At 42.8% G+C, this 26,866-nt stretch overlaps 1 protein-coding gene across 3 annotated transcripts in view; it reads left to right on the plus strand.

Moving 5' to 3' along the window:
* Nucleotides 1-23,543, plus strand: part of tn (tripartite motif containing protein thin) — a 57,628-nt gene extending 34,085 nt beyond the window's left edge. The window contains exons 11-20 of one of the 3 annotated variants that reach the window (XM_022844582.2): nt 2,364-2,493; nt 3,268-3,448; nt 5,280-5,536; nt 6,787-7,004; nt 7,385-7,545; nt 11,990-12,155; nt 17,628-17,903; nt 18,252-18,411; nt 19,523-19,813; nt 20,282-23,543. In XM_022844582.2, the coding sequence (XP_022700317.1) occupies nt 2,364-2,493; nt 3,268-3,448; nt 5,280-5,536; nt 6,787-7,004; nt 7,385-7,545; nt 11,990-12,155; nt 17,628-17,903; nt 18,252-18,411; nt 19,523-19,813; nt 20,282-20,422 (1,981 nt within the window). In that variant the 3' untranslated portion in view covers nt 20,423-23,543. The remainder of the gene's footprint in view (nt 1-2,363; nt 2,494-3,267; nt 3,449-5,279; nt 5,537-6,786; nt 7,005-7,384; nt 7,546-11,989; nt 12,156-17,627; nt 17,904-18,251; nt 18,412-19,522; nt 19,814-20,281) is intronic. The other 2 variants (XM_022844583.2, XM_022844584.2) reach the window with 2 other exon arrangements.
* The last annotated feature ends 3,323 nt before the right edge of the window (nt 23,544-26,866 follow it).

The raw sequence follows: 26,866 nt of genomic DNA on the forward strand, positions 1-26,866 counted from the left end.
ACAAGGAATGCAAGGCGTTCGAAAAAGAAGGAGAGATAAAAGCAGAAAAGGCAATGGAAGTACAGACGTACATGGGGACGAAATACGTCTAGTTATTTTTGTCTAGGAAACCAAGAGAAGTGCTGGTGGCCACAGTGTCCCAGCATCAGCGGTTTTCGCCATGCGACGAGCCTAACGCTTTAAACAGCAGACAGCAGTTGGTCGCCGGTACATTAGTTGTAATCGTATTTCTTAATCAAGAATTCTCCACGTCGGTACTCGTATGGACTGGTGCAAGCACTATACATTTTTAACTGCTGTTGGCACAACGCTGCGATCGCCACCCAGCTGGGTTTTTCGGCCCCACATACCTACGCATCCCTTTTAATCCTTTGCCTGTGTTGGTTTCCCGTGCTGACAGCTGCTGCGGTAGACCGGCTGCGAAACTGTCGACAGCTAACCTTCATTCATTTGATCCGCACCAGCAGTCAAAAAGGAGCAAGAAAAGCTCGCTGAATGTCGGTCACTTTTATGCTAGTCTAGTTTTCGTCGGCATTTTAGCTTGTATTCTCTAAATGTGTAGCGGCGGCCCGGGCAGCATCTGAAGTATGTGGTGAAGGTATACCACCAATGAGGAGTGAAATGACGTAGTTGAACGTGATCCGGAGGTGGATAGTGACAAAAATTTCAAAAGGTGCTTCTTCTACGTCGGTTCTATGTCGGGACGTGGGTTAGGACAAACCAGATGCGCACACACCAGACCCACCGAATAGTCACCTAGCGCGTGCGTATTTCAATACGTGACGCAAACGAATAACAACGCTAAGCGCTAAATCTGGTAAATTATCGCTTGTATGGAACTAATGAAAAGTATAGGTGTCACCTAAAACCAATAACAACGTACATGGACTTTTTTATGCTTCCTTGAATTCTGCCCTATTCACGTAGGCGCAACTAGGGAATCACCAACGGCAGCAGCATTAACCGAAATGAGCAGCAGCGAAAGCCGATACGTCCCTTCCACCTATGCGCCTTTTCTACGGTTTAACTCTTTCTCTGTATATGACGACTAGACGAGAACCTTGTCAGCCACCTTTTCAATTATCTGCCAGGGAGAAGGGAGCAACTGCAACAATAGTACGGCTATGCGTGCAGCATGCAGACAGTAGCTGAAAGTGGGATAACCCCAAAAGGAACGACAGCTGCTGATTCTTATGTTGTTCATTAAAAGATGACAATGTTTTTGGTAATGGTAATATCGATTGCCATTGGATGTATAACGATAAACGCTTCAGCAAAGAGCTGGCAAAGGTGCGTTCGTTGAAGTTGTCACTATTTTTGCTGTTGCTCATTAGATTTTGGTTGCTTTTTTTTCCATGACTCATACCGCTGTCGCGGTTTACCTTGCCTCACTCAGCCAGAATGAGTTTCTAAAAGCGTGCGAAGTCGTCTCTTAAGCTTTAAAAAAAGTCACGTTTCCTGCTGCCATTGGCCGGCCTGTCCCCCATTCCCGAAAGTGGGCCAAGGAAAGAGTCTATGGACAGAGAAATGTTGAAAAAATGAGAAAGACTGATAGCCAAACTTGGAGGAAATTTTGTAAGTACTTTTGTCCAAAATGGATTAATTGCTTTGGCGGGTTAATGAGACGAATAGTAACAAGTCGAGTTGTTTTTATACGTTAAGAGAACGTACGAAAAGAATAAGAAACATTTAGCTACAAAGTACGCTATCAACTAAGCAGTGCTTTTGCTGGATCTGCATCCTTCCGCTAAGCAAATTTTACATATTTATCTTTTTTCATGTAAGTCTCTTGACATTGTTTGATTGTTATGATGATCATGACCGTTTCACACACTTTCTCTGCGTTTTAGGGTAATCGTTGGAAGGTTACAAAAAATAACGTTCTAGTTTTCGTGCCCAATCCAATTAGAATAGTAAATGTGATTAAATCTCATATTTGTCCTCATTCTGACTATTTTGACAAATCCATAAATGAATATTAAAAAGAATAAAATTAACTTCAGTGAATTTAATTACGCTTGTAAACGTCCGCGCCTTTTGTAATAACACCCGCGCACCTATAACGAACAGTCGTTAGATATCATCACCAAAATCTTAGATTGCTTAACAGTTCTGTCGACAAATCTTTATGCTGTTATATAGCAGAATTCAGATCACGTTGGTTTCTGCGCGTAAAAATGCTTCATGGTAAACCCCTCGATCTATAGTCATAAGGTCTGCTGTAAAATAATAGGTGCACAATTAATTATCGTACACAGCCGCAATATTTTTTACTAGTTTATTTTATGAAGTTAATAGCGCATCTTGTCTTTTGGGTTGGTCCTGTTGGATTACTAACTGACACATCTCGTATTTCCCGCCAGAATGACCAGTAAACCCGACGAGGAACGCAACCCTTATCGATCGTCATCGGTCAGCGATTACCCGTCGCGAACGGCCTCTACTGCTTTGACTTCTCGTAGACAGGGCTATGGATTGCGACAGCCGTCTAGGGTGAGTATAATTGTTTAGCTTCCGGTGGATTTTAAGCTTGAATTCAAGATGGGCGTGTAACATATAGAGTCATCTTCGAACTGTTAACAACCGACATTGAATATCCTATATATTCAACGGATTTCTAAAACTGGTAAATACGACCCATGTGGGGTAGCAGTCTTCAGAATGCTCGTCAACTTCGTATCGTTAACATCATTGCGTCATAATCTCACAATGTGAGCAAAACCAAAGTAGATCTCGATAGTAACGACTTGTCCATTTTCTATTGCTACTTAGAAAAAAGGTGTTTTTAAAAGCCCTATATAACTGGAACTTTCATTTAATCGGTCAGCCATTCAATTGTATCAAATATACGATTTATTTATTTATTTATTGAAGCGATCTAAAACAGGATCTTGGTGCAGGTTATCAATGCAATTGATTTTACGAGATAAATGAGTTCGTTGATTACTTATAGCCACCTGTGACTAGTTCCGTTGGAAGCGCACCGTTCTTCACGGCAAATCGGTGCTATCGCTGTTTCCGCATACTACACTTTTCCCCAAATTTCGCACGACTTTCAGAGTTCTGGTATGAAAAGAAATACATTTTTTCGTAGTACGAATGTGTGGACAAATGTTGAGTGCCAAGCGTATTAATAAGCCCATACAATTAGTGAGCTTGTGATCAATACCGCTGATTGCTATCAATATACTATTTTTTTGCTCTGGACGACGTTATCGATGTCTTCTATAGAACAACATTACTCTCTAGTTATCCTATGGTTGGCAGGTCCAGGATAGCGAAAGTGACAGTGAATCTGAAGAAAGCGAAGGCCAACCACAGACAGGCCCAGTAGGTCGACGTTTCGACGAAAGTTCGTCAGTGAGCGCACTACTGAGCAGAAGCCAGGAAGTCAGGAAGAACATGTCTATAGCTGACAATGCACCGAGAGACCAGCGGCAGCGAAATCGTAAGAAAATCCGCTGATGTGACAGTTATAGCATTAATCGTCAGGTATCGCTGACGTCGATCATTCTGGCGATCCTTGTCGTGCACGGCTAACCTGCTATGTATCCATATTCATTATGTTTGCTTGTAGATACGCAGCGTATAACTCATTATTGCTACACGAAATGTTGAAATTCTCACAATTTTGTCATCAGTAACTTTTTAATTTTTTAAAATCACTTTGGTTCTTAGATTTCAAAATAACGTTCCGCGATATATGCGAATTGCCAACGTTTGAACCTTACAGAGTACTACCATGAGCCCGTTTCTAGCGGAACTAAACTACCTAAATTAAGCATTAAAAACCCAGTAGCCAAATCACTAACTGCGTAGGATCATTGTGCATGCAATCGTATCTGGCCTTTCTATAGGCTTTTCACGCATGTTTAATAATACTAATCCTATTATTTAGTGTTACATTGTTGTATGTAACTGGGGCATCTTCTTACTATTTACACGACATCGGCAAACATTGAAATTTGTCTTCCGGGGCTCCTTTTCGCACTGCTCTAGTTGCTCTTCTCGTCTTCTGTACCGAGAAGAAGCCGTTAACATTTTTCTCTCTCGGTTCTTCCCAAGCAATCACAGCGCAAGATGCTCGTGACCATGCTTTCGCGTTAAGGTCTCGGCGGACTCTTCATTGCCATAACGTCATAGCGATCTTCTTTTCCTGATAAAGATATCCGAAATATATTTCGTTGCTGGCTTTCTTGTTATTTTCTTCTTCCCTTGCATGCTACTAGCGCTGGCGCTATTTTAGGAGATGTCGAGTACATACCTGTGAGGTTGCATTCTCATACTTCTATATATATGTACACCACTCGAGCCTTCGTCTTTTATGCGAGCCCCTATGTGTGCGGGAAATGCATTTCGCACCAGCGCAGTCGGGTTGGGTCGTGTTCGGAACAAGAGGCTTAGAGACTCCACGAAGCGTATATAACGCTTGTGGTGGGTGTAAAGTCTCTGAGGCGGGTATTTCAAAACGAAAACTGCCACGGCCCATTAAACTTCCTCAGAGGTAAGTTTTTCCCGATGCTTTCGACTTACTGTCTACAGAGCAGCGAACTCGATGCATTCGGGACCTTGGCAGTATTTGTGCGTCACCCGATACAAAATGGAGTCCTTATTATGCGTCGAATAGGGAATGCTACCTCGACGTACCACGAAGTAGCAGCACCCCGCCGCATATTCACATTATCATGGCTCTTGTTTTTTCTGAAGTCACCAACGAAGAATCAGCCTGAATAACCGAATGGCGACATCTAGTCACGCCAGAGACCTTGTGCCCTGTTATAGTTGTCATGGTTATTGTTGTGATTGCTGATCTTGCTGTCGCATCGCAGTGCAGGTCTATTGATGCCACCCCCTTTCGAACGCGTCACGTTCGTAGGAAACCCGGCAATGCGATAACACGTTTCACGACACACAATTGTGACATCCGAGTGTAAGTTTTCTCTTTATGGAGTGCATGCAGAGTGTGTCGAGTTACTACGCTTTGTTTTGGGGGTTCCACTTCTTGATATAAGTGGTCGTTAAGATGGCTTTACATTTTTTGCTGCACCCTTGGTGTCTGGCGTGCTAATGACGGTATTGCATTGTTATTATACTTTTAGTTTTTACTCAGTTTGCACTCGCTTCCGTACAGCAGACATATGCATCATCTGCATTCTTTATTTACATTGCTTGCCAACCAGCGGCTTGCCTGCCTGCTTCGGCTAAACTGCTTTCTTCTTTTTCTTCTTCCTCTCTTTTTGTTCGGCAACTTTTTTTTTTCACCCTTCATGCTTGCTTAGCATACTTGTACAGCTCCCGCGATCGGCCCTCGTACGGCCGTGATACGGGTTTGGGCACTGCAACAACTAGTACCTTACGCGACTGGCAATCGGGCAATGATGGTGTTTCAGCGTCTGGTGACTACTCGAGGCGTCGGTTTTCGACGGAAATATCCGACGATCTGAGCAGTCGGCGAAGATCGCTGGCAAGGTCGAAAAGTTCAGCATATGTTCAAGACGAAGATGAAGACATAGCACGACCGTATGGCTCTCGATCGGTGAGTGCCGCCTGAATGTCATCTGCTAGCGTGCGGCTGCTATGCTCGGGATAATCGGACACACACACGCATACACCTAAACCATATATGGTTTCGTGCACGTCGCAAGTCAAGGCCACGAGCACGAACACGACCATGCCACGAGGCTCTGGAGCATGAAGACGCCGAAATCGTGGCGGCGTAACCTGGCATCTTGCACGCGTCGTATCCTCACACTGTAAATTCTGCCTGCAACTATTTTAGCCTGCATCTACTGCGACGTCTACTGACCCGCTGCACGCTATCCTAGAGCTTTGCAGTGCAACGTAATAAACGGACGGTCATCCATGTTGAAATTTGCGTGCCTGCACTATCAACTGCGTGTCCCTCAAGCTACAATATGACTGTGATAACTTTGCTGGCAGCCTTTCCAACTCTTTCCTCTTCATTCTATATCATATATTTATCCGTCTCTGTTTCATCGAATGTACTGGATTCGAGTCAATACCACGATCTGTCACTTGATTGACGGTGATGATCATGACCTGACATGAGATACGATTCAACACAACATCCGCAACCGTTGGTCTGAAGCCCGCATGCTCGCAACAACCCACACGACCGTTGTAGTGGAAACCGTAATGCAACGCACACCTTGGCACGTGCAGTGAAACTTTTTTCATTGCGCTGTCTCAGGTGACGGTGAAGGGGGGTGTGTCGTCTAATCAAAATGTCTATCCCTGTTTCTCTCTTTCTTGTTTTTCTTCTGAATTTCGTCTGCTGTTGTGGTGGCCTCTTCTTGTCTGCATCTCCCCCCTAAATCCGGTCAAACTTAAACCCCCAACTGAACTCTCCCGATTTGATCTCTTTCTGCCTCAACCATACCGCACCGTACCGTCGTCGCCTGCTGAACATCGTATCACACCACGTCATGTGCTCGATGCGGTACGGTCTCGGTTTTCGAACGCGCCTCGACGCGCCAAGACGCGCCGAAACGCTCCAAGCACGACAACCACAAGTTCCCATTCCAAAGAATTGCATTACTTGCATAATGCAACAACTGCCTCTTTACCTTCAACTCCAATACCTGCAAGTAGTGCTACTCCAACTTCTAGTAATAGAATGCCTGCGCGAGCGGGCGGTAGCGCCGTTACTTCGCGTCCGTTACGCTCAAGTCTAAAATCATCAATCAGATCCTCAGCCAAGCGATGTTCTTCTTCTCACTGTTCGGTTCCCCCGGCTGCTTCTTCTGGGATTATTTCCAAGTACAGTATGCGCGGTCGTCACTCACTTCAAGCCGGTCCGCTGCCAGCGGCTGCTCGTACGGCGGGATCAGGCGCTCCAAAAGCTCCGCTGACATCGGCCTCGTTGGTGGGAACGATAGCGACGAAGACGACCGGCCTTCAGCGTCCTCGTACAGACGACGAAGTATACGCAACCTCACCGATGAGTCCCAGAGCGGTCCCACATCAAATATCCTTCGTTCGAGGTACGCAGTACTATTCGCTCATGCAAGTGCTGAAATCGAGAAGAAAAGTGATTGTATATGTGTTATCGATATCTACAGATCATATGTTTGTTCGCGAATTTTGCACAACTAAACAGCTGCACCAGGTATGTGGCTGTCTAAGCGCGACGGCCTGACCGCTACCTCGGGTAGACATGTTTACCTCGGCCTTTTGCTCTTTAAACAATTCCATTCGAACATATAGTGTGACAGGGAGATTTCTGCGACGAAGAGGGCAATCAGACATGGGGAGTTATTATAGCAACGGGAGATATTTGTGATGCTAATACCATTTCGGTACTGGGTTGCGCTCGTTTCTTCCGTCTTGTCGTTCTTGCATTGTTCTCAAACTTCGTCCGTAGGAGCACGCACGCCTTCAAATCGTCGTTCGATCAAGACGAATCGGAAGACCCCGTTGACCGTTCTTCCTCGTGGGCCACTTACCTCCGAAGCAAGTACCGAACCGGCGGTACGGGCTCTTCATTCTCCAGTACTCAGACCGACTCAGCCTCTCGTTACACAGGTATTGTACCAACATCACGGATGTACCAACAGCAACAAAAGCCGCGGCAGCATAACGTCAGGCAGCTTGACGTATAGAACCGCAGGTTCACCAAAGGGAAGTGTATTACTATAATGGATAGTTGCAAATACGACCAGAACGATATACAGCATAATAGATAGATGGCTAAGTAAGAGAGTTGAACAACTGCCAGAAACCTAGCAATGTTTGTAGCATCCTTGTTTTGGTGGGTTATATATGAAAGGAGAGGAAATAGCACGCTTGCACGTCGCGTCTGCCACTGATGCTGCGGCCGCCGCTGATATGCCTCAGCTTGCACTAATCCTAATTCTTTAGAATATTAATAGTTGGATCTTTAGAGTAGTTGCAAGTTGCCGACATGCTGGCCGTCTATCGTAAACTACAGTACCAATTGGTATGGTAGCAGTGGTACTAATAAGTAGAATTTGTCGTTGTTACGGGCGTAATGGCCTCTGTCACAAGGCTCTCGTTAGCTCCTGGTCGTCTATGTATGCCTGCTGTTTACGTGTTTGCCCATCTGCAGTTTGACCTCTGCGCGTCTCACTGTCTGTTTGCGGTACCTTGTAGGTAGCTCGATGGGTAGCGTATGAGCATGACAAAGTGACTGGATAGAGGGCCACACGTTACTAAGAAACTAGAGAAGATGTTTAGGAAGTTGAAGGTCATCTTGACAGACGAAATGATTCGTACGGGGTTCGAAACGGTCGACGCTTGGTCGAAACGAAAGATTGAGCGTGTGCCAGCACTTTTCCACTCGCGTTTCTAATACCACCACCTCAGTTGCTCTGCTGCCGAGAGACTGTAGAACGCTAAAGACCAAGGCGGGACATTCGAGACAGCGCAGCGGCAGAGCGGAACTGAAAAAAAAAAGCCATTTCTTGCAAAAATAATAGATGAAGCAGGCCGTAGCGAGAGAAGGACCGGAACGCCGCGCGTCCTTCTTGAGTGAACGGCGGGTGGAAACGATGGATGAGGCGTTGTTTTCAGATTCCCCAGGGATTACGAAACCTTTGGCCTACTGGATTGCCGTTGTGGTAGTGCTGCTGCCGGTAGTACGATGTAGGGCGCGTAGGACGCTAATGCTGCTGACGAATTCAACGGTTCCCTACAATGACAGCAGTAGGAACCAGTACAGAGGTGCGGTTAGTTGTACCTATATGCCTCCTGCCGATTTTCTATGTGCGTGTCACTCAACAAATGTACCTAAAATTACTTCAAAAGTAAATGTACGCTGTACTATGAAGTATGTATGAAGTATCAAATGCGTTAGACGTGAGGGAGGCTATCGTTTCCGGTTGGCAGGTGCCAATATCCAAGGTCGGCTACAAAAACAGACTAATTGTTTCTTGAGTACTACGTTGAGTGACTCGACCATCCTCAGCGTCAGGTGTACTATGATTGAATCGGCCTTGAGAATTAAGATCTTCTGCATGACTGTTTCGGTGTACCATATCTTAATACATAATATTAACGATTTTGTTTGTACCTTTAATTGTAAACACTCACAGTAAGGCTAAATTATTCGTTACCTCGTTCGTTGACAACGTTTAATGTCGCACCGTCTAAATTAGTAAAAGCCAATCTTCTTTACCCTAATACAGCAAATCTACTAAATAGATAACCGCTTGTCTTAAACAATCAGATACGTGTATTTATGTGATAAACAACCGCGTGGAGGATACGTTCTGTCGAGTCATTCGAAATGTCTTTTTCATCAAACAACAACTGAGATTGTCCGGGGCATGCTTCTCGTTCTAATTTAGCTAAAACTAGTTTTATATAGAGTTACATTTTTCTGTGTCATGCTGCCAGTGCGACCATCACAAGGCACATGTGTCATACCATCTGAGATTATCCATAGCCTCACACTGAGTTGAGTGGCTCAGACACTGACTAGTAAAAATATATTGTACGCCATTGTATATTTTTAGACATTGCCTTAATGTCAATTGGCTTTTTTACATCACGTTTAAGCAGATGTTATCATACTTCATAGACTAATTCATCTAAGTTAAAACCACTTACTTACGGTTTGACAGTTACCCGCCCCCCGCCCAAATGAACTACGCTATATACATTTCACTAAACGAATCAATTGTTGTTAGTTTGGTAAAGCGAAACCGAGACAACTAATGTTGTAGATAGGTAACGTTTAGTAAAGCATTATCCAAAGGGGTTGTTCGGAAAAAAGCAAAGGTTTCATGAGAAGTCAATCATTTTTGGTGTTCGAAGGATGTTACCGTTTCACAACGCCAGGCCATCCTTAGGCAGACATTATCCTGCCGTGAGTTCCTTTGAGAGCTGAACGGTTGCGTTTTTGGACAGGTAGCAAGTAATATTGATGTAATATATTGAGGCACCCTTAGAATGCAAGTACAATTGGGTTGGGTTTTGCAACAATGACTGGAATGAATATCTTTAGAGCAAATTCATTTGCTAAGGCTGTGCAGCTATCGACAGAAAAAACTTCTGTAATTACAGTCCCGTGTTTAACTATTTGATGCTACCTTTGACATGAAGGTTAGAAGACATTAGTTTAACACGAAAACTAAAAAAAAAAACCGTTCTAATTTCGGTGGTATAAGCAATGGAACATTTTTCAGAGATTCTTTCCCTTAAAACAAATGAAATTATCTCGCTTATATGTTCAGTATGGGTGCGTTGTGATTAAAATGTAAAATAATATTTAAAAAAACGGGCCAGCATCACTTCACCGGTTATTCACAATTAGATAAAAACGTATAAAAACATACAGTATGGGATAGGATAGGATAGGAGTACTCTTCTTCGTTTTATAGCAATAATATAAATACACTACTTTATTACAAACCCCATAGTGTTGTCATTGAGTTGGAGAAGATAGATAAAAGCAATGAGTGCCGAAAGCTCTTGCTTTGGCATTCTACAAAGTAAGGTTTTGTTTCATATTCCTTTCTGTAAACCACTATGTCCGTATATATACATATATATATATATATATCGATTCTGTATTCACGATCATTTTGTTTCCCATAGTTGCTTTAAAGCGCAGCGAAAAATTATACTTACATACCCTAATATTGTATTTTTATAAATACAATTTTTTTTATAAAAGAGCCGGTACTATCTCGAATATCTCATTGTCAGTGGGGGACTTCTTAATGTGGGGGTTACATTTATGGAAAACCTTTAACGAATTACGTACAAAGAAATCCAACTGGTTTCAAAAGAACCGGATGGCAAGGGAAAAGATCCCAAACATCATCAAATAAGAATTTAAGCGCTCTCGATTTAATTAGTGAAGAGCGTATATCAGTATTATCGATACTAGCATGTAGGATTATTATCTCAAATGTCAGAGACATATGATATACAAACATTTGGGAAATCGTCGCCTTTTTTAACCCAACACAATACAAGCAAAAAATACTTTACACATGATTGCTTCGCTAGTATGAAGATTTGAGGTAGCACCATATTTATATGTGTGTGTAGATAAATCTTGCACTTGACCCAATCATCAATAGGTCATGCAAGGGGGATATGAGAATAGGGCAAGGCTCTTCAAACAGCCTTCATTAGAATCACGCAAATTAAAAAAAAAAATGGCGTCATGGTGAATCGATCCAATCAGCCTGGCAGCTCATGATGCCTAGTTTTAGTGACCGCATAAGTCTTAGATATTGCATTCAAAATGCAAGTTCGCTGAAGTCATTTGCCACGTTGAAGGCTTTGTATTTTGTTTAACTTTCCCGAGAAGCTCTCGGACAACGTTGCTTCCGTAGACGGCAACTCTCGTAAATACTTTTAATATTTATTATTAGTTTCTGAAACAGCTTGCGTACTGTACTATGAAGGTTAACTTCAATCAACTTTTAGAAACCACACGCTACATTAAAATCTTCTATTGTATAATCTAATATAGCACATGGTTAAAAACAAGACCCACATGTGAGCTCTATTGTAAACTTTATGTATTCTATACGTATGCCGAACAGCGCACAATCCCGGTTTTTGCTTGCCTGTAAATATCATCAACATCGAGAATGCTTTATCGAGCGTCAATAAACACTAACTTACTTCGGTATCGGTCCCAATAGCTTGGTTAAAGTGCAAAACGACAAATCTGCTATACTAACAAGCAAATTACAATAGTCTTTGAAGGCAAAAAGAAAGTATTTGTCGAAACATAAATAGCTAAAATAACGCATAGAAATGCCCTCGGTCTTCACTTACAAAACCAGTGCTTTATCAGCTTTGTCTCGGCGTGGCATAGGAATTTATCTTCTACCAATTGTAGCGGCTGCTGTATGCTGCAGCTAGAGCTTTCAACATTAGTGTACAAATCTGTAGTGGACTTCTATTGCGATTGTTTTATTCTTTCGGCTGTTCACTAACGAGTACGTTGTGTGCTACGTCGCATGCGTTTTCTGTCCGGGATCAGGATCCTCCAGCTTTCAGCGATCCCGTTCATCAGGCTACGTCCTCGGTTCCTCAACGGCCAATAACTCCGAAGACGACATTTCGGATAGCGAACAAGAGAAGACAATCAATACGCGCCGCACCTATTCCCGCGGGAGCGACTCAACCGCCGTTGGCGGGGGTTACGGGTACGTAATGCTATTGGAGCAGTGCAAAGTCATGTTAAGTCGCAAGATTGTATTGCGTTGCGTTGCTAAGCGGCCGAGAACTAGACGTAAGCCATTAACCTATGGCTTACGTTTAAGAAACGGAACAATGGTCATCGAAGTCACAATACACCATTTTGCAATACGCCTAAGCCAGATTTCACAACTTGGCAGGCTACCATAATAGTTATGTGTCCTAAGTGGTTAAAATGCAGTAAACATAAACCGTAATGCGATATCACTAAAGTTTAACCGTCACCTTTCAAATATAACCTTTTTTTCCTAAAGTTAAATGTATAGGTTTAAATAAAAATGTTTTATCCAACCTTCTTTCTGAAGCATACAGAGTGCTAGATCAAATCACTCATAATCTATTTATAAAATTGCATGCGCAACGATTTCTGCTTATGCCCTGCTCAGCTTTCTATTTCCTCTGATCATTCCAGATTTAAAAAAGAATTGACCGATTTTGTAACTAAGGGTCACACGAGGCAGGCTTTAGAGTCATCAGGAGTCTGAGGTTTGGCAGTGATAGATGTGATGAAATTGCTGGGATGCCTATAGTTAGGCTTAATATAGAGCGCCTTAAAAATAAATTGAGATTTTTGCAGAAATTTGCTCTATTTCACAGTTTGGTAATTCTGTCCAGGCCTATAAAAAGAAGTTGCGCTGTTTATGATCAAGATGCGTTATCAGAAAAAACGGCCCAAAGATGGCTTTGTCCTTTACGTTCTAGAAAATTCCATGTGGAAAATGTTTCTTGCCGTGGTCCACGAACTGCGGAAAAAAAATCACTTCTACAGTATGCGTCAAAGCGTAGAGGGGGCGTCAACTAAAACGGTATGGTGTGTGTGGTGGAACTGGAGAGCAATTCTGAATGAAGAACTATTGATTCTGACCCCCTGTTGTTAACAAACAGTAACATTAAATTTGGTCATTAAAAAATCGACCGTAATTAATAAACGAATTGTAAAAAAAATCACAATTTTTCAGTTAGAAGCCGTCGAAGTTTATCAGTGGTAGAATTCTGGTATTACTACAGAGATGGCAGAACATTATCGATCGAAATATTTAATAATATTTTTTAAATACCAAACTATCTGCTATGATTTTAATCTTGAGACACGTATGTCCAATTATTTATTTCGTCGTGTGTGTATACTAGGAAGTTAAGGTGTATGATATAAGCCTAACATGTTTGGATATCTGATGGTAAACTAAAATGTGTATAGGTAACGTTGATCTTTCCAGCTACAGTCCTCAAAATCATGCTCAAGCAAATGAAAGTTAATACAGCTCAACATCTGTGGCATAACTGTGGCAAGTTATGGATCTGCGGAAAGGCATAAACTGTCATACCGATAACCGATAGTTCGAAAAGCTCACAACAGGTTTTTTTTAGTCGATCTGCTGTTAGCCCATCCGTGACCCGCAACTTACCCATCAAACCAATGAAGAGATATGTTCTCCAGTCATCATCTGAAACCTTAGTCAATATGTTACTCTTCTTATGTGTGATAGGTGTGCTTAACAAGGGACAAATGATTTCAAACATCCCGTGTCTATTACAGCGGTAACTTGTAGGGTCTATAAGCAAAACAGAGACAAGGGTCTACGATATCGTACCGATAACGAGGGGTTACGGATACATAGTTAATTCTGAACACTTGCGACGGTCCAGTGAAGTAAAAAAGCCGATTTAAATGGGCCCTACCCCGCAGTGCATCATGTTTGCTAAATCAGCTCCAATTTCTCAAACGTCGAGTCAACCGGTACGACATACGCGCGATCACGTTACTACGAGAAGCTTTGGTCGGGGAACGACTACCGTGTGATATAGGAGAGCATTCGAAAAATACCGACTTTCACATGTTTTATTTATTAAAATTTGACATTGAAGATCCCTTGTGTTCATCGATGAATAGGCACTTATAGCTGCCTTGTTGTTTCAGGTATTATCCCAGGCGTTACTACAGGCACCACTTTTAGTTCTCTTAGGTTGTAGATAGTGGGAGAGCAGGGAATCGTTATAATAAGAGGAAGCCAATAATGTCGAGGTTAGTACGAGTTCATTGACATTACCCTAAGAGTGTATCTGTGAAGACAGCTCCAAATAAATTATTATAGTGCGTAGATGTGACATCGCCAGTCCTTCCCAACTGTTTCTTGTGGCTAGTACACACCTTGACCCGCCTGATTTCCCAGTATTTACCAATTTTAGGACAAAGAGTATGGCATTGGTAAACGAACAAAGTTGATATGAACAATATGCAAATGGGGTTGAAATGTTTGTGAGTAGCGAGTGATTGATTGCCTGATACAAGCCTAAGGCTACCTTTTCTTTGCCTGCTGCATTGTGCCTGTCAGCCAGCGTGCCTTCTCTTCCCAGTCTCATCGTAACGCCTTAAGTAGGCCTGTGGCGTTCAATTCGCCACCGCGAAGCAGACTGTATTTATCGAATATTCTTCTAGTTTCTTTCATTTTCCGACACGGGATCGTGGTCGCGCTCACTTGCTGACTATTCAAGATGTGCAGACAAGTTAGACAAAACGTTACATTTGACCCCTTGAAGCGATATCGCCACTGACCGATGCTATACTGCAAAAAGTTGAGACCAAAGCGTGTTAACTTGTTGTGAGCTTGTCTTTACGGCTACCTGTAGTAGTTGTGCTCCTCACCACCAAAGTGTATGAAAGATTTTGCATGACTCTTTTACTAAGAATAGATTTCGAATGATGTAGGATATCACACGAAAGATGGATGTGAGAAGTGAACTCTTGGAGCACTATCACATACTGACGTCTCAAACATTTTGAGATACAGTTTGACCCAGACACTAATATCTGTTTAATTTGATAAGAGTGAAAGTTCGACTATCTTTTTGTTTTAAGTATTATACTTAAAAGGCCGTTCTTTAGAATCGTACCATCAAATATCAATGTGTAAAGTCATTATGCGTCAAGCATCATTACCTTACAGCGTGTACTTTCTTAATTTGGATAGTCAACACGGATGTGATAAAAGGTGGATCGTTGACCAACTTATCTGAATGATCCAAAAGTCTTCTCGCTTAGCAATTGCCTACTTCTACGAAGACATGCCGGCTGGGTATCAGGAATGTAGTTAATGCATTAAAACAAACTCTGCAGCATGGGCCGTCTTCATATTTTGAGCAGAAAGAACTAGTAAAGGGTCGTTAAGTCGTTCACACTATACTGAAACTTCCCTAATTAAATAATGGCCTATGTGTGCTTAGAGAAAGATTTTTCATCGCTGAATGTTTACTCGATTCACCAGTAAAGGGCCGATCGTAGTAAACATACCATGTTGCCGTTGAAAATTAATGTGCAGACTTTGGTCTTATTTTAATAATGAGACCACTGTTTATAGTTCTGTGTATGTTTCAAGCTCTTCGGGTCTACGGCTCACAGTAATGGCCCATCGCGTATAGTAGATCAACCATATAACTGTGTACAAAACCGTGTATGACCACCTAGAATAGTATGTTGTAAAGAGAACGAATTGGGTGTCAAGGATTTTCCCGTACGTCCTCTTTTGAAGCTTCTACGTGCCTCTCATATCTAAATACTCGAGCTCGACGGGTTTAATCCACACAGATGCATTTGTAGACGGCTGACTATACTCTCTCCATTGTGCATACCAATGTGGACCAATCGAAAAGTTCATATATTTTCTAACTTAAAATAAATTGAATAAATGTTATGGTTGTAAAAGGAAAACTAAGAAGAACAGATGACGGTCAGCGAATCGAGAGGACTTTGGTAGGTGGTATCCTAGTTCTTTTCAACCATGTAAATTTCCCGATGGCCGGATCACACTGCAAGCAGAGAACAGCGTGATGCTTGTAGTCTGTTTATTTTCTCAAAAAAATCGTACGGTAATACCGAATGAAGACAACTCGCGTAAATGAAGACAACCAATGTAACGTGGCTCCGTTTTTCGGGCAGATCTCACGGATCGTGACGAAGAAACGGCTCACTTTGGCCATCGTTCCGTCTGCAACCAGCTCACCGCTTTCTTTTGCATTCTAGACCTCAGGACAAGTCACAAACATCTGTACGTTTCTATACGTGTTTCTTCCACTGCGGGCCGACTGCTACGACTATCGCCGATGTATTTTCTGGGGCCCGCTGACGTACGCCATCTGGCTCGCTTCAACTAACACGTTGTTACTGCTGGTAGATGTCGCGATTTTCTCTCTCTCTCTCTCTCTCTCTCTCTAAAAAATGTGGTTAAAGGTTTTCTACTTTCCTGCGAACGCGTCGTCTATGGCTTGCGTTGCTGACATGCTGTTACCACTGCTATTGCTAAGCTGTGGGAGTGCTGGGTCGGAATAATGAGTTCTTTTCTTTTTTTTTTTGTCTTCTGTGCCTTCGTTGCTCGTACTTACTTTCTGGCTGTATGTGATTCCCGAGCGAGTACGAAGTGGGGCAGCGAGGCTTGTCGGTGTAATATCGTATGGAATTTTGCACCGTCTTCACCTTTCCCCGAGTATTAACTATGGCATTGGTAGTAGCGGCGGTAACAGCGCGTGGAATGTTAGCCTCGAGCGTTGCTAGCGTAAAAAGACCAAGTCAATCCCAAACCAGAAAGCAGCAGCGGCCTTTGAGGCACTACACGCAAGGACCGCATAGTTTTTATTTTGTTCAGCGCCGTTGATCGCACCAGCGGGAACGGCCTACAGAAACAGTTGGAAATGCCGCTCTCTATTTGCTGCAGTGCGACATAACGAGAGGTCTCCGGTTGTCTATGCTGTAGTTGTATAAAGATCCAGAAGAGGCCCCGCAACGCCAAATGTCTCGATTTCGAGACTTAATTTCAGCTTAGTTCCGTCCTCTTTCGCTATTTTTTTCTTCTTTAATATCCAACTCAGCGTTGCTTGCACATTGAGAATGCTCTATCGCTTGGCGTTTTGTGAAACAGACAACCAGCAACACGGCGAAAGTGCGTGAAATGACGTCTTGACTTTCAATAGCCCGTCGGCCGTAAACATCTATATAGGAACGGGAAAAATTCAATGAATCTATTCACTCATATCCCGTTCTACAGTTAGTGCAATTATTATTATACTATTATCTTTTACTGCGTTTGTTTTTGACGAATGTCCCTTTGTTTGCTAAACTCTGTTACCAACATGTGTAAAGCATCGTCGAGTAGTTACTTACTTAGCACTGATTGTCATTTTCCTTGACCAAATAGAATTGCGATCATTTGATATCTCAAGTTTACGGCCCTTTTGTTTAAGTTACCGTTAGCTAACAATATTTTACTTTACATACATAAAAGTATCGATTTGCCTTGTTGGTTTTCATTACTATGAATATGATAAATCGGAAAGTTTCAAAACGTAGCGTATACGTAAAGTGGTCTGTGTATTTCGTTCATAAGTACATTTTCTCTAATATCGATATATATACATACGTGCATTTTCAGTAATCCCCGTAGTGCATACCTTCAAAAAGGCGAATGCAAATTGAGCATTGGTAAACGTGGGTCGGAATCGGGGAGCTTCACGTGGCCACGGTCCGTGGCAGTAGGGCCTGATGGGTCGCTTGTAGCGGCAGACTCGTCCAACCACCGCGTGCAGGTATTCGATTCAAATGGAAGGTTTCTACACGCATTTGGTAAACAAGGCAGTGGCGATGGCGAACTGGATAATCCAGCTGGATTAGCGGTCAACCGCATCGGACAGATAATTGTCTCAGATAGGTAAATGCCTTTAAGGTTTGTTCTAGAGGTAATAAATATACGATGGGATCTCTAAGTATTTAGGAAGGCAATACGCAGATGTTATACACGTAGGATTAACTAGTAATTATTGATTAATTTGTTAGCAATATTTTTCTTTTATATAATAGTTATTATTATAGTGAGAATTGTTTGCATTTTGAGCAAATGCATGGGTCAGAGGGGTGTTCTCTGTCTATTGTTTCGTTTTATAGAGCCGCAATCTAGACTAGTTTTTGACATCATTGAGATACTCGTTCTTTTATTATAACCGGACGAACTGTGAACACTTCTATAGCCGTTCTCAAAAATTCATTTCGCTGTTATCAGGTACAACAACCGAGTACAAATATTCGATTCAACTGGGCGATTTATCCGAACCTTTGGGGGCGACGGTCGAACGGACGGCAAATTTCAATGCCCGTGGGGCCTCACCACTGATAGCCTTGGATTTATCTACGTCTGCGACAAGGAGAATCACCGAGTTCAGGTTAGGCAATATGCCGACTAACAGATAGATTTTTATTTTAAACTTCGAATTTGTTTTTATTAGTTGTGTTATAATAATAAGTAAAAACTTGCTTCTGCCTCTAGCCGTATAATTTAGGAATTGTTCTTGATGGCCTATTGTGGCTATAATTGTGAACATATTGGTAATTAAATAACTTTGTAATTACTATATCAATTGATACCCGTCAATGAATTTGACGAACTCCTTTACACTAGCAGTTTTTATTCCCAGGTTTCCCAGTTTTTATTCTCAGTATTTATAAGGTAGAGCGAATTTGCTTTTGCTTTACTATGTGCTATAATTCTGTCTACCTTCTCGGAATTCTCTTAGACCAGATTTCTCTATATCATTTCCCTTCAAATATCTTAGTTTTGCAGTTAAATATTGTTTAATGAAGGACAAATGTAATTTGAGCATCGGAGCTCTATTATAGAGCTCCGATGCTGATCGGAGCTCTATTACAGAGCTCCGATGCTGAAATCACAAGTATATTATTACTTTGTAAAACTGGCGATTGTGCTAGATGGCCTGACAACCCTGCCGTTGAGAAAGAGCACTATTGACTTGACACATAGGCGATAAATGTGTGGCGCAGATACGTGGCGTAAGTGATGCGAGTCCGTCGTCTGTGCATTGTTTCGGTCGGGAACGCGTACTTAGCTTTCCTTGTCTGGTTGCCATAAAATTAGTGCTATGGGCACGTCTTGCTGATACTAGAGAGAGATTGGATTTCTACCCGGTAGGCTGGCCTTTACTGGCAGTCAGTCATGGACCACCAACTGGCTGTTCTAAGCCGCTTAGCCGAACGCTACAAGCTATACTTCAGCGTTGTACACACACCGTCCGTTCCAGGCAGCTTTGAATCGCTTGGATTTTGCCCGCCTGTGTCACACCTGGGTCTATTTCTTTAACATCACTGTTCGTCTTTGTACGGATGCCCACCCATCCACGAAGGTGTAATCTGTGGAGTCTCAAAGCCAATAAAGCTTGAGCTCATGCATATACGACTACTAGGATCATTTACAGGCATGTATATTGAAGAACAGCATCTCAATATGTAATAGTCATGTATATTTTGTCAATATTTCAGGTATTCCAGTCGGACGGTAGTTTTGTTGGTAAAATGGGTAGCGTTGGTTCTCGTCCTGGATATTTAGAGCATCCGTCCTATATTGCGGTGTCAAGCACCAATCGAGTGATTGTCAGCGATACAAATAATCACCGTGTTCAAGTGTTCGATGTCAACGGACGCTGCCAATTCACGTTCGGTGCAGAAGGTTCTGAAGAAGGATTGTTCCGCTTTCCTCGAGGGGTGGCTGTCGATGATCAAGGGTACATCGTCGTAGCTGATTCAGGCAACAATCGCATACAGGTTTTCCAGGTAAACTCTCAAACAGTCACTTTCTTGACTACTTCAATGCTTGTTACATCGTGCCACATCTACGGAGGTCTTTTTCTCTTCTATTCGTCGAAAGGGGTCTGTTGCATTCACGTTATTGACTTTCTTTCTGGAAATTTAGAATGCAACTTGCTTTTTCTAGTAAACTTAGGTATACATAATAGCTACTTGATACACCGGCAACTTGAGCCAGATATCTTGCTCGTATTCTAACAGTTGGGTCCCCTGGTTTCTCGCTATCCTTGATAGCAAAATGTCCCTGATATCATTAAAAAATATATAAATATTCTTCAAAAAGAATAAAATAATAATAATTTTGATGTCAAAAAAAAACAAAAAATAAACATTAAAAGATACGGGTTGAATAGAAGCATAAAATTTCTTAATCCACAGTCAAAGGATTTAGATTTTTCATAGAAACACTTTGTTGTCCTCTTGTCGATTTTGCAGCCTGACGGCAGCTTTATTAAAGCGTTCGGGACATGGGGTTCGGAAGGCGGCAAATTTAAAGGACTTGAGGATATCGCCGTTAATAGTAAAGGCGACATTATCGCTTGCGACCGAGAAAACCACCGCATTCAAATATTCTGATGATTCTCTTTGCATCCTGGACTGTTGATGCCAACGGTAACAACAGCGAAAGCAAATGATCGATGAACGAATAAAAAATCTGTCCAATTCCGAGGATTTTCTCAGACTCGTCATCAAGGCACTGCTGCCGTCTACCGACGGAGTATCCTCGACTAGGAATTTCCAGTTCTGGCTTTGCTGCAACATATTCTAGCTTTCTTGTCCAACTAGCAATGCAACTGTTACTATTTAAAACATTAGCACACGCAATATAGTTTAAAAGTCTCCAAAAACTTTTTCAAGGGATGTACCAGTGCGTCTCGCGCACTTAACTCATGGCAAAAGGTGTATCTCTAAATAGAATTCTCGTTCCAGCGCAAAGCAAGTAGAGAAAAAAAAATCCTGTTCTACAGGGAAAAACATGAAAAGGTAAAAAAAATATAGGATAGTCCGACAGAAAATCATTATTCATGATTATGAATTGTGATTAACTATGATGTTTACGATGTCAATGGCAATAAGATTAAGGATAATCATCATGGTTCTGACTGTAAAAGCTTGTGATAGAGATGTAATGTAACAACGAAAATGTGTGTTTTCTGCGATTTGTTGTTACCCTTATTATTACTCGTATATACTGTTATTTCTATGATATATTATTATTAAATATATTCGATGCATCGATACATATCGTAGTCGTGGCATCGAGACGGTGCTGCCGCTATCTAAGACCAAGGTTTTAGTTTTACTCTGCATTAACAACATATACCGTTCGTTATTTAATTACCTTCACAATTTCTTTACCAGCCTTTTCACGCCATCCAGCAGTTTTTCATAGGAAGAATTACCGGCACTACCAGCTAGCCACTGCGAAGGAGTGTTTGAATATGTTGCTTGTGCCACACTGTTCTTTATCTTTCGGATCGGAAGGGCTTACCATTGGAATCAATTGGGTGGTTGCTTCCTTACTCTGTACATGGAGACGAGCTTTCTCATTTTATGGCATTATTTTTACTCCGAACCACTTCCTCTACTGCCATTGTGTCGACTACGATCAGAAGCTTTATCAGCTGCACCACACGTTCCTGTACAGTCGCGCCTCAAAAAAAGGCACTTGTGTGCTTTTTCGCAGCGTAGCAAACTAACGGCGTTCGGTCGAAAGCGGAGACAAGGTTGGCTTGGCGACGCTGGTGACTAAGATACTTGAGGTGCTGCTTCTTCCACTGAACAAGCTTTTTGTCTACCCAGCCTTTCTTCCAGCATTTTCCTCGGCTTCTCTTCGCTTTGTCAGCAGGACAACTAGTCAGTCCTGAACTATTCTTGATGAAGGCGATGCACATCTATTGGCCTGCTAGTGTTGCTCTATTTAGGTCCTGCACCGTTCGAATCGAACGCCTTCCCCGAACCTTCCTTCAACTTCTAGGCATTCGTTTATTTCCCGGATACATCTTCCGATGTATTCTATAGGGCTGCGGCAAAATGGGCGCTAGTGTAGGGGTAGAAGACTGGCAGCAAAGGCGGAAAAATACTAGCAACGGCAGCAGCAACAGTCGTTGTTAACCTGGAAATGCTTGCCTCGAATCGCTGCTTGTGAACAAAAGGGTAAGATATACACTACAAACTGTGTTGAAAGTGGAACTCCTTCGCTACTAATTGAGGGTGAGACAAAACAGCGAAGGTCTGTAACTACATAATGTACAATTCTCACAGTACTGTAAAGCGGAAGCTAGCAAAGATCGGTTGGTAAGGCTTGATTTAGACGGACCGTGCGTTCGTTCTGGCACCTTTCCACGGTATTCGTGAGCACCAGGCTACCTCCAGGCTACTTGATGCTTCCTTCGTACAAGAAAGGTTCTATGGCTTTTTTTGTTCTCTTGGCTGACCTGAACCGAAATATCTAGGTTATTTCACTCATGACTACCCCAGTAGACGATCATCGAGCAGCTTAGAAAGACGGTCGAGAAGGCTATGTTATTCGTTTAATGCGACTGATCCAGCGCGACAAAGCATCGGCGGTTGAAGTCGTTTGGTGGAAATAGCGTGCCTCATAAAGGGGGCTGCGGAAGGGTCAAATGATAGGGATATTTTGCGAGAGAAAACTTAGACGTTTCTTAGAACTCGGTGTAAACCAATTACACATGGTAGTAATCATAAGTAAACATAGACGGCCTGAAGGGCAGCAATGAAGAGCGTGTATTGCCGAGCAGAGCTCTAGGCGAGCTAAAGAAAAAAGCAAAGGCTTGTTGTCGTTGCTCTTATTGGAAAAGATTGTTTCGTGTTTCGCTATACCGTTCACACGAAGCCGCTGTGCTACGCAGAGCGCACACGCATAATAGCCAACAGAAAAGCGGGCTAGGCGTCGCAAACGGCTGAATAGCGTACACTGAGTAATCTAGATTGATCAAGAAGCTGCAGGGAGGCCGAAACGGTGTTTGACAGCAAGGGCAGCCCACGACCCAAAGTGTTGGTAATGCTGCCACATTGACTGATAATGAAATGGAGAAACTGTGGATAAACGAACGGAAAGGCAGGAAGATAACCAGTACGCAGAAAAGTGTGGCAACCCATTGTTGGACTGGGGAGAATTTTCGGGGGCCGGGAGAACGGAGCATTCACTGTTGTTGTTAAGGCAGCGGAATATCTGAATTCGACTAGATATCACATGGAATAAACGTACCTAGTAAATAAAAGGAGTAGCATTATATATATTATGAGACTACCGTTGGTGAAATTGGTGGCTGTTTTGGTTGTTATTTGAAAAAAAGGTAGAAAAAGAAGATGACATTGATTATGTCATGATAAACATAATGAAAAAAAGAGAACGTTAACTATAACTAGGCGGACCAGAAGAAGGATAAAAATGTAAGTACAATTACTGTGGATATATATACACATATATGTACGAGGGTGACGCCTTTATGTTGTGAGACTTGTTTAACTACGCTATTGTAAAATGCCCCATCAGAGGTGTTGATGGGCTTTAAGGAAGAGGACAACGAACACATTATGTTGCCCATTTAGAGACAACATTGATGCCAGTCCACCCAGTTATTGTTACTGTGTATAATCAATACACACACACGTTTTATGTCGCATTTAGGTTTGGATGCTTAATAAATGACTGCTGCTTTTTACAATCCAATCCGTTTCCTGTCTACTTATAAATTTCCATTGAAGTTTGTCTACGTGATTGTTTTGCTCCACCTTTATAATCTCTCCAAAAATCCGTGATACCCTGATAATGAAAATTGACAAATGTTGAATATTTTGTTAAAAGTCATACGATTTGCGATAAAAAATCTCTATTAAAAGTTATACCTAGCAATATTATAATGATTTGTTAAGCCTGGCAATGAATGTAGAACCTACCATTCTTATTACACCTAGGTGATGCCTGGACCGGGAGCGACGTTAATGTCTTCAAACGGTTTTGTACTAGTCGTGTATTCGGATCTAAACATCTACACAAAGAAGCATTTTACGAAGATTGTTCTTACATAACGAGAGTTCTAGCATAACGGAAAAAATAGCTGCAGAAGGCCACATATGAAATTTGTGTGTATGAAAGTTGAGTACGCGCAGCTCACACGTTCCGTAGTAGCCTTTAAAGACATTTGAAAAAATAAGAAACTTTCTCTGATGATAGCTAGCTACATAGTAGACGTAGTCCTGTTTAAAATTTTGAGCAAATGGGAAATTCGCCTATGCGCGATTTTCCCACGGTGTTGGTTCATAAGCTACTCAAAGTCGATGTGTACTTGGCACTTTCGGTTTTGCTTATACAATAAGGCATTATATTTTCAGTGTACTAATATAAATTTTCTACAATCCTTTATAAGCTTCGTATATTTATATAATAAGATTTTCATAGAGTTGGGGACGTTTATTATGAAAGAGTGGACGGTAATTGCAACCGTATGTGGTAGTAGAACGAGCGTAAAATCAGATCGGCTGGCGGACCAGTATTTAGCTATGCGAACACAGCACCGTGTACTGTGTATCCGAAAATATTAATTACGAGAATTATATGCAGACAGTGAAAGGTATAGCGGTGATTGGTAGGTATAACTTACGTAGACATATGTACCAATATTACCCTCATGTTAATTAACATGTTCGTCATATCATAGGACTTTGAACACGCCGGGGTCCATCCTGCGATCCGAGAAATCGGGTTTTTGGGAGTAAGACTAAAGCCCGACGAGGTCAAATCTTTTCCAGTGCTCAGACAAATTGCTCAGACAAATGTTGATATTAAGTATGATTATACTTCACCCCGCGCAATAACTAGCAATTCGTAGAGATACTACTAATACTCGTTCTCCACACGGCCCAGTATATCAAATGCGATCTGGGCTGCTTTTTTCCGAGTGAAATTAAACAATGACACACATTTCTGCAATGGTATACTAGTATACTGACACAGTATCATACTCGGTATGTTCTCGTTTCTTGATAACGTGAGAGATGGATTTTCGGCTTGCGGCAATGTTCAATGGCGGCCAGGACACGTCAAAGCAACGACGTCATCGCATTGCTACGACTATGCGACGCTTCACTCTAGTAGACTTCCCTTTTTTTGCGGCAATGGTGCCGGTGGCCGCAGCACTGGCAGCATTAACGCAACGGCTGGCTCTACTTAGCCTCATCCAACAACGAAACGACGGCAAGACGGGCGGTAAGCAGACGAAGTTAGGGGAAAAAGGTAGCTGAGTATTCCCTTTAAGCTCGCGAAACATCGGTTAGGCGGGTTCAGTCTTTCGAAAGCGTTGCGGTTCGTCTCGGTCGAAAGGATGTTCCCTGCACGCGATAAGGCATAATAAATTACAAAGAAGTGCTGGCACTCTCTGTTTTCGGTCTTGCAGGCGTAGCAGCCGCCCCAGCAGCAGCTTCTCTTCCTGATAAAAGAGCTGCGACGAACCGATTTTTCGTCGCTGAATCTCTCACACACGAACGATCGTTGTGCCGTCCATGTGCGATATGTGTGGCTGTGAAGCGTACACGGCGCCGTCCCACATTTAGCCATTCAAGTATCTTAGGTCGCTCGACTCACTGTTTCCCCCAAGTGGTTTGCTGCCCTCGGCTCGTCGGCCTGTCACAAATATCTGTTAATGGAGGTTTAAAGCGACGAACGTATGGCAAATGAGGTTAAACGTTCATGCTTGTCGGAGCCCGACTGTGGCGCAGCAAGCAGCCGCGGGGTCATCACCTGGGCCTGACTTGGTCACGGCGTTTCAAAAGGGAGGACTTTGAGTGCGCACGGCTCAGCCGCGGGTGTCAGCCGCTGACAACGGACGATGAGAGAGAGGCAAAAGAGTACAGCTAAGGGAAAGGGGAACCGGTAGGGGATAAATTCATAGCGAAAAAGGTTTGGTCGGGTTGCCTTCATGCCGAGATGAGCAAAAGCGATCACACGCCGTACTGCAGGAAAGTACAATGCTGACATCCCTTGTCTGCTCTGACGGACTAGTAGCAGCAGTAACAACACAGAGCCAAATGTGGGAGCGTGTGGTAGTTTAAAACAACGGTTATAGGGCCACCGTTGTCAAGTGCTATTGCGACAGGGAAAACTAAACCCAGTGTAACATGGGGTCGTCCGGCTGCCGGTTGCCTTTAGAGCAGGATACATACACACACACACACACACACACTCACACACACACACACACGCATAAGTGAAACAGAGGTTACACTTGCTAAGCTGGCGGTGAGCGATTCAGGCGTGTTATTGTAGGCTTTTGGCCCTTTTTGTGGTTAGAACGTGGCGAAAAGAGTCGTTTAATATTAATCCGATTTGTTTCTGGCCACTCGACCAACTTGAGGCCATTCACTCACAGTCTCCAACATCTCTAAACGAAACTATCCCTTTATATTCACGGACATAAACACAGAAAATGGGTGTAAGCTACTGAACACACCCAGGCACCGATGTATCGTCGCAAACTCAGCCAAGGACAGACTGGTCAAGCCATCACAAAGTTAGACAGACACCGCCCAGCCGCAACACGCTCCATTTCTCCAGTCGTTCCATCCTTCAAAGAACGGATGAGCGAAAGGCTCGCTCCTTGACTACAGTGCCTACTCATTCACATATCTTGTCCAACTGGCAGCCACGCATATCTTTTCCGCATGCATTTCCTCTTCAACCTGCTTTACTTGACTGTTAGAGATTTCTCCGCTCCACTCCTTTTTTCCTATCTTTTTTCTTTCGTTGGCACACTTGCTGAGGCGCTCTGTTCCGCAAAACTGACTAAACCCTTTTTTGATGGCACGCAAAACGGGGATAGGGGTACGGAAGAAACGGGGCCATGATGATGGAAACTGACAGCCTTTGAAACTCCTTTTTGTGCGTTTAGACCTCTTCCGCTCTGGATCACGCGGCAGTGGCCGTCGACCTGCGAGCAGCTTGGTCTCTCCTACTACTCTTACGCCAGCCCTCTTCCTGTCGTTTTCTGGCCTTCGTGT

The sequence above is a fragment of the Varroa jacobsoni genome, unplaced genomic scaffold (genome assembly GCF_002532875.2).
Source record: "Varroa jacobsoni isolate VJ856 unplaced genomic scaffold, vjacob_1.0 scaffold_1117, whole genome shotgun sequence".
In the NCBI taxonomy this organism is placed as follows: domain Eukaryota; kingdom Metazoa; phylum Arthropoda; class Arachnida; order Mesostigmata; family Varroidae; genus Varroa; species Varroa jacobsoni.